Here is a 13,830-nt window from a genome sequence, read left to right as displayed (position 1 = left end):
TTGATGTTTATTCTTTCTCTGATGTGTTTCTTGCTTGTACAGCAGTTTGCCAAATAACAACACTGTACAAACAAGTAATAAATCATCTTCTCTTCATTCTTAAAGGCGAATGGCACCCATTTAAAGAATTCACACTTTGCTTTTTTTTTTATTCAGGAAGTACTTTGTATTTTGCAAATTCTGTGCTTCACCTGAGAATTTGGATGGAGAACTTTTACTTGTAATGGAGCATATTTATGTTCAGTAAAATCAGTTTTGACTGAGCAGTGCTGTTGCTTTTAACGCTTGATTCTCTTTAGTCCCTGATGACTGCATGTTCTTTATCTGTTTGTTGTGTTTTGGTATGTTTTTGTGATGTTATCTGAGATATTTTTCCTCAGTGGAACCTTTCTGGTTTACTAAAGGATAAGAAATAGTTGAATGAAGAATCTGAATACTTCACCACTGGTGTTGTTTTGTCTTGGATACACTTTATTCTAAAATCACTAGAAAAGGTTTAAAAGGTTGATTATAATAGTTTTAATCAGACTCAACACACCTTTTTCACAGCAGCCATGATGATAATCAAGGTTTTGTTCCATTGAGGTCAAACAGAGTCAGGGTGCTGCTGTTGTAGTGTTTCACTGAGAAGATTCTGCTAAATGGGATCTTAATTAGTATTATTGGTATCACCTGTGTTTACTCTGCTGTTTCATATCAGTGTGGCTGCTGTGAAAAAGGTCTATAGAGCTACTTACTTTTTTATTCATGCCTTTTTATGGGTCAGGTTAATGTGATATATTTTTTTACGTTGCCTTTTTCAAAGTATTGGCTCAGCTGCGCTTGTGTTAAACAAATCAATAAAATAAAAAATACTAACGAATCACCACGATAGTGTAAAAGCACTATAATAATTTCCTGTATCTCTATTAAGGCCGATCGACCCAATTGTGATTATTTCGAACAACGTCCAATATTATAGAGAATCATCATTTTTACATCATTATTCTCATTTTCATTGAAAAACACCACAGTATTTAACTTGAAATGGTACTTTAACACATTTCACCTTTGACAGATTTTGTTTCTATGGCTTTCTTACAGTATAATGGTATTTTGCTGTGATAAGTTGTCATGTTACTCATAAATCTAAATGTGTAACAGTTTGTGTATTTGTATAGCTAGATAGATCTAACAGTATATTAATTTATCTTTTTTTCCTCGTTGTTTAAATCATCTTTATCTTTTGATATTGGCTTGTCTGCACTTGTGCTCCAGAAATCACTAAAATGAAAAAAAAAATTGCTTAATAATAAATAAATATAATTTAACACTTTTGTTGGAAATTTTGGTGAAATCGTATGTATTTCTAACACAGCTTTCCTGTGATGGCATCTTTGCTGTGTTATGTTGTCCTGTGTTTCTCATAAATCCAAATTTGAAACAGTATATTTCAGTCAACTTAATAAGATGCATCAATCAATGTTATTTTTTTTTCTCGGGTTTTATGCTGCCTTCATGGCTTCTGGGCAGTAATCACTCAGTTCTCCTCCATCCATCCATCCATCCATCCATCCATGCATCCATCCATCCTCTCATCCATCCTGGTGTCCAGGGCGCTGTTGCATGCTGCACGCATCATCCCTCCTCACCATGTGTGTTTGACGTCAGAAACTTAGGAGGGGCTCCTCGGTGAAGCTGGTTGCTGTTTGTGGTGCTGAAACAACGCCTGTATTGTTGCCGTTTAGCGGTTTTCGGGCTCCTGCGTTTCCCCCCGGTGCTTTCTGCCGCCAACATGCCTCTTTAGTCCGAGTGTCGTCCGAGCAGCTCGCACCTGAGTTTGCGTTAAACATGCAGTTTTAGCGGAGGTGTGCGATGGATTAGTAGAGTACTGTAATAGGCAGGAGCGGTATGGATTCACGGTGGTGTCCCATCCTCTTCGCTGCATTGGCTGTCAGCCTCTGCTCCTCACCTGCCCTCGCTGACAGGAAATTTGGTAAGAAATCCAGCTTATTTTATAATTATTATTTTGCAGAAAACATCATGTTTTCAAGTGTTTTTTAAAAAAATATATTTGTATGCATGTGGTGCTTAAATCCACCTGACTGCCTCGGCTTGTCTGGGATCTTTTACACAAACATTTGCAAATTTTTTTTGCAAAGTTATTTCATATAAGAGTTTATTACAGCAGCCGGTGTGCAGGTGCATGTGTCTCCCTTCTGGTAATTTACAAAACTTGTGTTTGTGCTTTGGTGTGGCTGCTTGCATGAGATCTGAAGATCAGGCAGGAAAAGTTACATAATCTGTCAGGCCTGATGGGTAAAATGTTTTGTGTGGTATTTATTACCTCTAACATGAACTGTGTTACTTATCTTAACTGATATTTTCATCAACAAATGAATAATTATAATTTGTACTGCAAAAAAAGCACTTTTGCATCTAGATTGATGGACACATAACTAAAATATTCAGTTCAGTTCAAGGAGGCTTTATTGGCATGACTATAATAAAATGTAGTATTGTCAAAGCACAAAATACACAAATAAAACACAAGCAATAAAAGATAATGTAACATTAAAAGTGCAATGCACAAACAGGAAACTGAACATAACTTATGTTAAAATAATGTAGTCGATAATTTTCATCATCGATTAATCTACAGTTATTTTGTTGATTAACTGATTAGTTGTTTGGTTCATAAAATATCAGAAAATGGTGAAAAATATTGATCACTGTTCCCCAAAGCCCAAGATGGCGTCCTCAAAGGTCCTGTTTTGTCCACCACAACCCAAAGAAATTCAGTTTACTGTCATAGAACAGCAAACAAACCAGAAAATGTTCACATTTGAGAAGCTGAAATCAGAGAATTCGACATTTTTTTTTAATTAAAAAAAAGGCTCACTACAATTAATCATCAAAATAGTTGGCAAATAATTTAATAGTTGATTACTAATCCATTAGTCGTTGCAGCTGTAAAATAATCCACTTAATTTCATATGGGTTTATTGGTCTCCATGCCTGTAAAAATTACTCAACACATGCCCATAAGGAGCATGCAATTTTAAATCCAGCTAAATATTTAATAATATCCTATGTCTCCTCAGGAAAAAGGCATCTTTCATAGGCTCCAGCCCTGTTTCATTTCCAGACTTGGCCGGGTTGTATTTTCTGTCATTACCCTTGATTTGTTCCTCCAGCCCTGCCTCACTCAGAGACTACACTGTAATTTTTTAAAAAAAGTATGGCACATGTCCAAAGTATGGCATATTAGAGAAGCCATCATGATAATTGTGTCCTTTTGATTTTAGAGGCTCTCAGACTCATCTTACAGCTTCAGAAGTGTGTGTGTGTGTGTTTTTCCTCATGCACCAGCTCCAATTTACACCTCCAGTCACACCAGCAGTCAGAACACATGACAGAATAAACTTTATTATGAGCAAGAGGCAAATATAGGTCTCAGGCTGGCACTCTGCTCTGTGATGATTCATACAGGCATCGAGCTGCATCATATTCTTTATATTTAGAACAAGACGTGTCTGTCATTTCCTCAATCTACACCTTCCACTTTTTTTATTTTTTAATACACACGCATTATAATCTTGTCCTTTGTTGGCTATTAAGTGAGCAAACGTACTAAAGAAATCACAGAATTGATCATTTGATGTGGTTTTTTCTCCCTGCAAATTGGCTAATTTATCCTCAGAATACTTGTGAATGAGTCAGTGCTTATTCCCTGAGTGCATTTCCTCTCATTGAATTCTCAGTATGTTTTTCTGTGTGTGTGGAAGAGGTCTCCATTGTCAGAGAGTGGCTGGGAGTTAGAGGTGGTTATTGTTTTTAATGAGTCCCACTGTGCATTACGCCGTGTCATTGGAAAGCCTTAGATCAAGGTGTTCTGGCGTGATGTAGCTGCCTATACATATATAAATATATATATCTACATATAATTAAACAGTGCATGCATGCGTGTGCGTTTGTGTGGGAGAGAGACAGCGAGAACGTGCTGTGTGTGGGTGTGTATGTCCTGCTTGTCTGAGAGCGTGAAAGCCAGACAGGGAGAAATAAGTCTGCAGCTGCACGCTCTGATTATGAAATTAAGTGCTGTAAAATTTAAACAGTGTTGTGGATCTGGCCCTATCTGAACTCTTCAAATTCATGGTGCATGAAAAGTAGTGTCACCTCTTTAGAAATGTTTCAAGTACTTAATGCACTTTAAAAATCGCCCCAAACCTATTTAGAGTTCACAGATTTTGACTTTTTAATGCACAAGCCCTCTTGCTAACAGTAACTGGCTTAGCTGAGTAGCAGTAACAGCCATTCCATATTTTGACTCTAGTGGAATTTATATTACTCATCTTGGCTAAGCTAAGCTAGCTTTATATAACATAACCCTATTGAATTTTTATTTAATATAATAAACTCATAAATTACATTTGTGTAGCACTTTTCTTAACAAGACCACAACACAGTAACTACACACTGAGTCAAGTAGAGTTAAGACCTGACTTTTTGTATTAGTTTGATTATATATATGCCATAGATATGTATAATTTTTTGTCTAAATAGCATATAAAATCCCCACAGAGGGACAGACAGCTAATGCTAAAACCAAGGGAGATCATGGGGTGAAGTGTAAGCTAGCAGGGGAGATAGCCACGCAGTACCTGCCATCTCAGCTTTTGACTTGAATGGAAATTTCATGATTTGTTTTGGTTAAACTACCTTTAAATCACACAATCATATTATTATTTCAGGGCATAGTATCTGCAATTTTAGGTCTGTGGACTTATGTAGGGGTTCTTTCCAAACGATTGTTAAATTTAGGCATTACAGCCTTTTTGTGTGTTACAGTAAAGGTCACATCTGTCTCACATGGTTGAGATTCACTCACAGGTGCATAAACATCAGTAAAATACTGAGAAGCGGTTTGGTCACCTTGATCCGATCATGACATCACTCCAGGATGACGCTCTGGTCTTCCAGTGAACCGGAGAGGTCATGGACGGGCCAACATGTTGGTACTTTTCCTGCTGTAGTGACTCACTAACCAGCCTTGAGTCTGATGCCTTCAAGCGAGGCATAATTTAACAGCATGCTTGAGAATTAGCCAAAGGGTGGTATTTCTAGCAGTGGGAGGCGTTTGACAAACTTAACAAAACTGTTACACATTAATTATGTCATAATGCACACCCTGGAAGGCTGTATAATGTTTTTCTTCTGATGAAAGAGTAAAAAATAATTAAAAAAAAGCTTGGAATTTAATTTAGGATTGGCATCTTTTCCAGTAAGCTTTATTTTAAGAGTGCAGCAAGGTTAATGCTCTGTTTACATTAAGTTAGGAAGAATAGAATTTGAATAATGAATTCATTGACTACTGAAGAGAGTCCTGCCAATGGGAAATTTGCAGAATTGATTTTGTTGCGCATTAACACTCTAGTGCCTTGCAATCAGTGTTGCTATGTGGCCTGCTGTTAAAATTCTGTTCAGCATCTCTTTTCTGTTTGCAGAGGTTTGGCAGTGTCCTGAATCCCAATAACAACCACTGAAAATCCCATAGTTTGTTAACCAGACAGGCCGTTCTCCAGCGGCAAGGTCATGTTTTGTTAGCAAGATAAATACTTTTAGCAAGTGTGTTGAAGAGACACCGAATAGACTAATATAAATTTAATAAAACATAAGTTATGAATACCTTTTGAGATTTAATAAAAATGGAAATATCAATACTACTCCCACCGTGGTGTTAGTCCTGTTCTAATAACACTTTCACAAATCTCGCAAGAACACAGAGATCAGTTTAGTTTATCTGAGTTGAACATTTTTCTCAAAAGCGAGGCTTCATGGAAATGAAAAAACTTCAGCTCTTAATCGCAGCGTATTGATTGAGTTTATTACCAAAGCCTCGTGTAGCATTTACGACAGGCTTTAAAGGATTCTGTGTCAGCTCTCGTAAACTCACACTCTTAAACATAAAGGTTCCAAAGGGGTACTTCCTGAAATGCTGAGGTTCTAGTTAGAACCATTTGCTTCTGAAGAATCCGTTTTTTGAGAAAGTTTGTCAAGTGCTTTTTTTTAAGACTAAGGGTTCCATCAAAAACCCTTTTATCCACAGAAATCGTATTCAAAATAATAGTTCTTTAAGGATTGTTGAAGAACCATAATACCATAATAAAAGGGGTTCTTGGTAGATTTCTGAGTTCCTGGGTTCCTGAGTGGGTTCTAGATAAAACCTTAGAAATGTAAAAAGGTTTTTAGCAGAAACCTGGGAGAGGGTTCAAGATAAAACCCTTTTAAGAAAAAAGGGGTTTTCAGGAGAACCCCCTGGGTGGGTTCTACATAAAACTAGAGGAATATAAAAGGGTTCTCAATAGAACTTCTGGAGAGAGTTCTAGGAAACCCTTGGAATATAAAAGGTTACTTGGTAGAACCTCCTGGGTGGGTTCTAGATAAAACCATATGAATATAAAGGGGTTCTCGGTAGAACAGCTTGAATATAAAAGGGTTCTCAGTAGAACCCCATGGGTGCGTTCTAGATAAAACCCTTGTAATCTAAAAAGGGTTCTTGTAGACAGAGTCCTGGTGGGACCATTATACCATAGAAGGAATCTAGGTAGAACCATACAGACAGAGGGTTCCAGGTGAAACTTTTCACAGATGGTTTTAGGTATAACCTTTTATGTTGGGTTGTAGATAGAACACTCTCCAAGTGGAACCTTTCTAACAAGACGAAGCCGAAGAACCCTTCATGGTTCTTGTTAGCACCTTTATTTGTCAGAGTGCACTTTACAGAAACACCTGTCTGTTACAGTCAAATTAAGGTGTGTTACAGTTGTATTGATGGATAGGGATGTGTGACAGGGTCGGTTATCTCCAATATGTACATGGAGACGTTGTCCTTTAAAGCTGTGCTGCTGGGTCTTTTCATTACGCCCGGCTATCAGCAGCCATCGCCTAATATACTCAGACAAGTTAGATTTGATTCATAGGCTGCTGAGCTCTATCTATTTTGCCACGGGCCTCTGTCGTCCCATAGATATCAGGACTGAGTGGTGATATCAAATATCTTATAGTGGTTATAAATCATCTGAGAGGATTGAAATGTGGTCTGATATGAGGATAGATATTGTACAACGGTGTGGATTATGAACACGGTGCTGTGAGGTTAGACATTTTGCTTCACTGGAAGCGGTGTGTTTTCATCCTATATGTTGTGTGGTTTGTGTCGTCTTATTTTTTCCTGAGTTGCCAGGACACTCCCAGTCTGTCCCAGGGGACCAGTTATTTCAGCGTGGTTTATCCCGGGAGCAGGCTTCCTATAGCTCACATAAGGCAACATTACGCTGAGCGGATTCATGAAAAAGGAGGCAAATATAAGAGAAAACTACAACTGTGCTTCACATCCCATTCATATACTGTATATAAACAGAAAAGGTAATCAAGTCTCACATTTAGTCTTTTGATGTACAATGAGAGTAGAAACTGCAGCGATGCTGGACTCACAGCAGTGCTTTGGGCTAAATGGTAAATTCAGTATGCTAACATGCTCACAGTGACAAAGCTAACATTCTGATCTTTAGCAGTGCTTGCCAGTTTGAATTGGCTAATTTTGCTATGTTTGGGTTGCACACTGGGGTGAGCAGTTATATGGTCGTGCATGGTTTGAGCAGGACCTCTCTGTGTGGGGTTTGTATTTTTATGTTTACGTATGTTTATTTTATTTAAGAAGGGACAATGCACATTATTTAAAATGATCACTGAAGCTACATAAATGTGCTAGATTTAGCTATACAGGCTAATATTCACCTGTAGGACCTGGCTGGTTGATGGTATATGTATATATAATAAAAGACATTAAAGTGTTGAGTACAAGGCAAACTGTGCACTGCCACAGAGTATTTCCTGTCGCTTATGGTGGACAGCATAACTGTCCGTGTGCAAGGGCAAAGGCCCAGAGTGAAGTTGTTTTGACAGACCAGACATTTTGCCCAATGTTCGTGTTCACAGTAGCAGAGGATTTTGCAACTGATGCATTAAAAGCACAAATTGGTGCATAAAAAAAACACCAGAATAGATTAAATAAAATATCTGATCCTCAAAATCTCATGGCGTAGGACCTCATGACCCCCAGCTTGATTTCTGTCCTCGTGCCTGTGGTTGCTGGCAAGGTTTCCCTTATTTTTTCACATTAAAGCATTAGTGAACTTAAGATGTGGGTATATATGTTGCTTTTACAAGTCCCCCAACAACTTCTTTTAACCATCTTCAAAATTTGGTTTTCTTTTCAACGTAGATAAAATTAGCATATAGCATATCTAAATACAGCAAGTGATATTTCCTGAGGGCACAACCCTCTAATTGGCTTACCCTGATACTATTACCCTAACCCTACTAGCCAATCAGAGGCAGAGTAGGGCGGGTCATGACTTCACCATCCCGGGGAAAAACACTGGTGTACAGGAAACAAGAAAGGAGAAGGTTGACAGAGGTTGTAGTAGGTACCAAGGATGCTCAACTGTTATTGGAGTACAGAGCACTCCATCCTCTGAGGACCAAGAATGGCTTCATAAAATTTATTGTCAATGCATGTAATAGTTGTTGGACCAAACATTGCCATCCATGAAGCCGTGGTGTGGCTAAAAATCTGAAGTGAACTGTCTGAACCCAAAATATGTCCATTTTCAGCACCAACACAAGTAACACATTCAGTCCAATGGCTCAAACTATATAGTAGATTCTAAAAGCGGAGACATTTCCGAATAATGAAAACTCCATTTCTAAAACTCTGCTTGAATGCCCTCTGAAACCAAATCATAATTAAAGTAAAAACTGATCCAAGGATAAAAGCTAATAGGACTGCCAAAACTAATATAACCCCGCTGTGGTGTCTCTCATGCTCTCAGTAAAGGTTGCAGACCATTTTTCTTATCTCTTAGGACGTCTGAGTCATCTTGACAGAGCTGGTAAAGGGTCAGTGTGAAGCAGCCAGTGCCGGCCCCTTAGTTCAGACTTTATTGACACTTTGAATGTGGAGTTTTTCTAGAATTCGGTTTGACTCATCCAATAAATGGCAAAGTATTTATTGGATGAGATTTTATTTTGCAGTACAGCCTTTTCTTTGTGCACATGGCTGTGCAGAATGGTTAAATGAGCATTTGGTGTTATTTGCAAAGCCTGTTTTTCTAAATTAATAATCTCAACAGCTGCAGCTGAGTGTAATTGGGCTAACATCAAGGTTTTTGCTATCATCTGCTGTTGAATGTAATATATGCCTTTTGAATTTAACTAATGAACAGTGTTATAAATGATATCTTCTCAGCTGCACTGAGCCAGCACACAGCTGCTTGTTTTTAGAGGTTCAGTTTGACATGAATTAATTTTGAAAATGTATGCTCATAAATTACTAGTTATTGGTTAAAAGAAATGTAGCCAGTAACCTAATCCAAGTATCCCAATATTAAAGTAATGTAACTTAACTAGTTTCTGTTAGTTTTGGATTACCTCAATACCACATATGCTGAAATTGTGTAGCCTAATTTAATATTTTATGTTCATTGTTGATCTGTCTAGCTAACATTAGTGGTTGGTTTGTGTGACTAACATTTAAAGTTGGTCTGTGTAGCTAATGTTAGCAATTGGTCTGTGCACCCAATGTTAGTGGTTGGTATGTGAAGCTAACAGTAGCTGTTGGTCTGTGTAGCTAATGCTAGTGTTTCGTCTTTCCTGTAAATATTTCTTTAAACTAGATGCCCAGTCTTGGATGATGACAGTATTTTCACAGCTGAAGGCAGAACTGTCAATGCACTGTGATGTTGTTCCTCTTTTCTGTTTTAAATACAAAATAATGTTGAAATTTCCAAACAGTGAATTTTTTTTTTTTTCACTAGAGGCCATGCTAATGAGTTAACTGTAAGATTAGCTGGTTTTACTGTAACCAGAGTGATGCTGTGAGACTCATGAAGTGCTGTAATTTGTGCTCAGTGCATAGCAATATATCATTATTTATTTTAAAATTGTAATCCTGGTAATAATCTCTACATTAGTAAATGTATCTGTAATCTGATTACTTCTTTTGCATAACGATAATGGCTCACAGTCACTTGCTTTCTCAGTATGTAATTACATTAGATTTAATCCTTTTCTCTCCAAACCTGTGAATTATAAACTGATAAACTATTCATGAAGTAATTTAATATTCATTTGGAATGTGATATTTTTTAGTTAATTTTCAATCCTTGCAGCCTTTAAAGTGTAAGGGCTGAATTTCAGACACAACCGACACAAAGCGAGCTGTATATTCCTGGTTTGGGATGCTGCCACGGCTGGTGTGATAACAGACGAAGTGTGATGTTTCTTTGTGACTCAACAGATGCTCGGAGGAGTGTTTTGGCTTTGAGTGGTTATTGAGATGAGGGAGTGGGAGCAAAGCGGCTGGCTGCGCTTCTGTGTCTTTCCCCGACAAATGTCAGCGGCTCTTGAGAGGAAGGAAGTCAGAACTGTGTCAAATAGACGTGTCGAGGCGATCCATCTCGTTATTCTGCTCCCCCTGCTTCGGTTCAAGGTGAACCTACAAGATATTCTGGGTCAAGGAGGAAGAGTGCCACCAGAGAGGAGAGGAAGGTTATGTTACATTTTTCGGGGGAGGACTGCTCTTCTTTTACGCTCAAATCTAAAATTAAATTACATTTCAGTGGAAGCTTTTTACTCCTTGGAGACCTATGAGGTGTGAGAATATGATGCATTTACACTACTATGTTAGCATTTTCTCACTTGGACATCTTGCACATAAAAGTGCAAAGAATGTGCTCCTTGTGTGTTCTCACTTCGCCATATACCTGAGCTTCACCACCTCGCAACACAGAGTGTGAAAACATCCTCGGGCAATAAAAGCAAGGTTGGATGGCTCTGTTTCTCCTTTTCACAACCGTTTCATTCACTCCAAATTAAACGGTGTTGGTAAAGGGGTCAGCATGAAGGTCACCTCCGTGTTGCAGAGCCAAGAATTATAATGAGGACAATAACACCGTAATGAGGGTTCTGAAGGCTGCGACTCGAGCACAAGAATTAATCTATACTATCTCAGCTGTGATTAAAGCAGTAATGTGTCTGCTTCGTCTTACCGTGATGTTGATTAATACTCAAGACTATTTCTCAGTGCAGCAGAGAAACAAAATGACTGTCAGAGGGGAGGTAAGGCGAGGGAGAGATGCTGCAAATCTAATGGGAGAGGTATTTTCCTTTTTCTGTGACTAATTGATATGACTGCTGTCGTCTGTGAGGTACATTAGTCACATTTCTCTCTGCAAATTTGGCTCAGGTCCACCACAATTTGGGTTTGCAGCACTCCACATCCAGCTGTAATGAAACAAGCTGTTTGTAGCTTTATTTAACAACTGCTAGACCCGACCGAACCCTAAAACTGCATTTATTAGTATTTATATATCAACAAAGGATGTATGTGTAACGTGAAAAGAATCACATACATTTCCTCCAAAGGTTTTTGTCATTTTAGGTTTTTATTATCACGCTGATATATGTTTAAGTGTTCATTTTCTGATACGTTTGGTTTTAATTACTTATTTGAGGCTATAAAAAGGTGTTTTGCATCATTATTGATTGCTGAGCCCTGCTTGTGATTAGCTTTTTTTTTTTGCTTTTGGCCTTTAATCAGTCCCTCCAGGATTTTACTGGCTTTTTTGGTGATTGTTGTGGCCTGATTTCATGGCAGCTTTTCTAAAAAACTGCAAAGCATGTAGGGATGTTTTTAGGTGCTTTTGTGAAGAAATTGCAGTAACAAGCTAAACTGCATTAAAACATTGTAATTTATTTATTTATCTTTTGTATAATCAAAGGCAGTTTGTTCCAGAGAGAATGAAACAATTCTCTGTTCTAAGTGTTCTAAGTAACTTTACCAAAAAGCTCAGGATTAATTAAAATTCACCAATAAAACCTGTGACAAAATAAAAAAAAAAAATAGAACAATGCAGGGCAGTGACTTCATTTTTGTACAGTGGGAGGACGTGGAGACATGTCATTCATCTTTATACGGTATACGTGACAAACTCAAAGAGAATTATCACCCAAAAATCAGCTTGTTTTGGTTCTACAGCCTGCAACTTTACAAATTTGGTTCAGTTGTATCAAACAGCTGTTTAAGATCTGATAACCCACCCAAATGACAGACAGACAAAATTAGCAACTAACCAAGAAAAATATGAACTGTACTCTATGGCTCTCAGTGAACTCGTCTTTGAGAAACAAACTATTTACTATTGATCCCGTTCACAAGTCACATTTTGTTGTAAAACTGCTAAAGTATCAGACTGTGAAGATGCAATAATTAGAATGTTTACACACCCAGAAGTTGTGTTAGTGACGTCATGACTTTTTCCCCTCCAAAAGCTAATGTTAGCTACTGAAGCTACGATGCCCGTGTTTTCCATTCCCAGACTAGACATTTTCATAACTCTCCCTTTTTAAGATAAATTAGGTACAGTCACTTCTTTTCGGTTCACCTGATTATACTGCAGGCTGCACTATATTTGGATTGTCTGATGGAGATAATCAAATTACCATTAGGTCATTATATGGCAGTAGAATCATTTCAGGTCATGCTCACAATAGAGTGAGCCACACAAATGTCAGGGTGAGAAAAAGGACAGAGATTTAATCAGATGAAGGTCTTCATGGATACAATTGTGGATGACACTTGATAAGAACCCCATTAAGCTCGGCCAACACGCAGGCTCTGGTTCAGCTGTATTAAAAATCTGTGAAAGAGACCAAACTTGATGGGTTTGTTTGATTTTTGAAAGATCTGTCGATTCTCTTCAAGCTGCGAAAAGTGCTTTTCCGCGAGTGATGAGAAGCGGTCCGAGTGAGTAGAAGTGTGGATACAGTTTCATGCTAAAGTGGATACCCGAATGGCTCTTGAGCTGCAACTAAAGGTGCTTCACTCCACAGGTGAGCACTTTAATTTGAAGCCATGAAATTACCAATCGGGCACAAGAATCACAAAATGTCTTGCCACCTTCATTTGCATGTCCACTTTTCATCTGCGGGGAAAGTGGTGCCCAAACCCTGTTGTGCTGCGATGACCTGCACTTTAAATGAGGTTCAACTGGCACTCACAAGAGTTAAATGTTTTACTTCATCTGGAGGACTGGAGATTTCCCTCAGGGCCAGGTTGTGTTGGTTCACTTTGAGCTCCTCAGCACAGCAGAGGAGGATGCTTTAGCTGTTTGACTTGCTCCGGTTCTGCTCTTCAACACCCAATCACACCTCAGAAGAAGGGAGAAAATCAAATGTCTGAATCATTCATCGTGGGTCACAGAGAAGGTCAAGCCGGCCTATTTCTGGGTCCTTCGTTGCCGCAGTGACGCTGCCATCTTTAATTCATGGCGGTTGTCTGGGCTGTAGCCTGGAGCTGGCAGCTGAGTGACTGAGTGTGACCTGGCTGCCTGGGAATTCTGAGACAAATTCTCTGGAAAGTCGGTGAGAAATGTGTTTGGTTACGCTCCTCTGGATGTCAGGTGGTTTCACGTCAGGTTCCCTCTTCAATCAAAGTGACCTCAAAGCCCCCTGACTGTCTGCCTCCAGCTCCTACTAATTATTCATGTTGTTAAGTAACTTTAGAGTTATTCTCTGATGCACTACATTTGCCTTAAAGGAGAAGTTTGACATTTTGGGTAAAACACTTATTTGCTTTCTTGCCAAGAGTCTCTGTGCTAGTCAAATCAAGTCAGCTTGATTTGTACAGCACCAAGTCATAACAGAAGTTATCTCAGGGCACTTGTCATATAGAGCAGGTCTAAACCTCCCTATTATGTCATTTACAGAGACCCAGCTGTTCTCACC

The 13,830-nt window shown here is 38.6% G+C and overlaps 1 protein-coding gene across 1 annotated transcript in view; it reads left to right on the top strand.

Moving 5' to 3' along the window:
* Positions 1-1,639: 1,639 nt before the first annotated feature.
* ptprn2 (protein tyrosine phosphatase receptor type N2) overlaps positions 1,640-13,830 on the top strand; it is a 183,741-nt gene continuing 171,550 nt past the window's right edge. The window contains exon 1 of the mRNA XM_084746815.1: positions 1,640-1,975. Within this exon, the coding sequence (XP_084602941.1) occupies positions 1,891-1,975 (85 nt within the window). The 5' untranslated portion in view covers positions 1,640-1,890. The remainder of the gene's footprint in view (positions 1,976-13,830) is intronic.

The sequence above is a fragment of the Lutjanus erythropterus genome, chromosome 21 (assembly GCF_056507025.1).
Source record: "Lutjanus erythropterus isolate fLutEry1 chromosome 21, fLutEry1.hap2, whole genome shotgun sequence".
Classification (NCBI taxonomy): Eukaryota; Metazoa; Chordata; class Actinopteri; order Lutjaniformes; family Lutjanidae; genus Lutjanus; species Lutjanus erythropterus.
The sequence above is the reverse complement of the archived record's forward strand: the minus strand, read 5'-3'. Positions and strand labels throughout refer to the sequence as shown.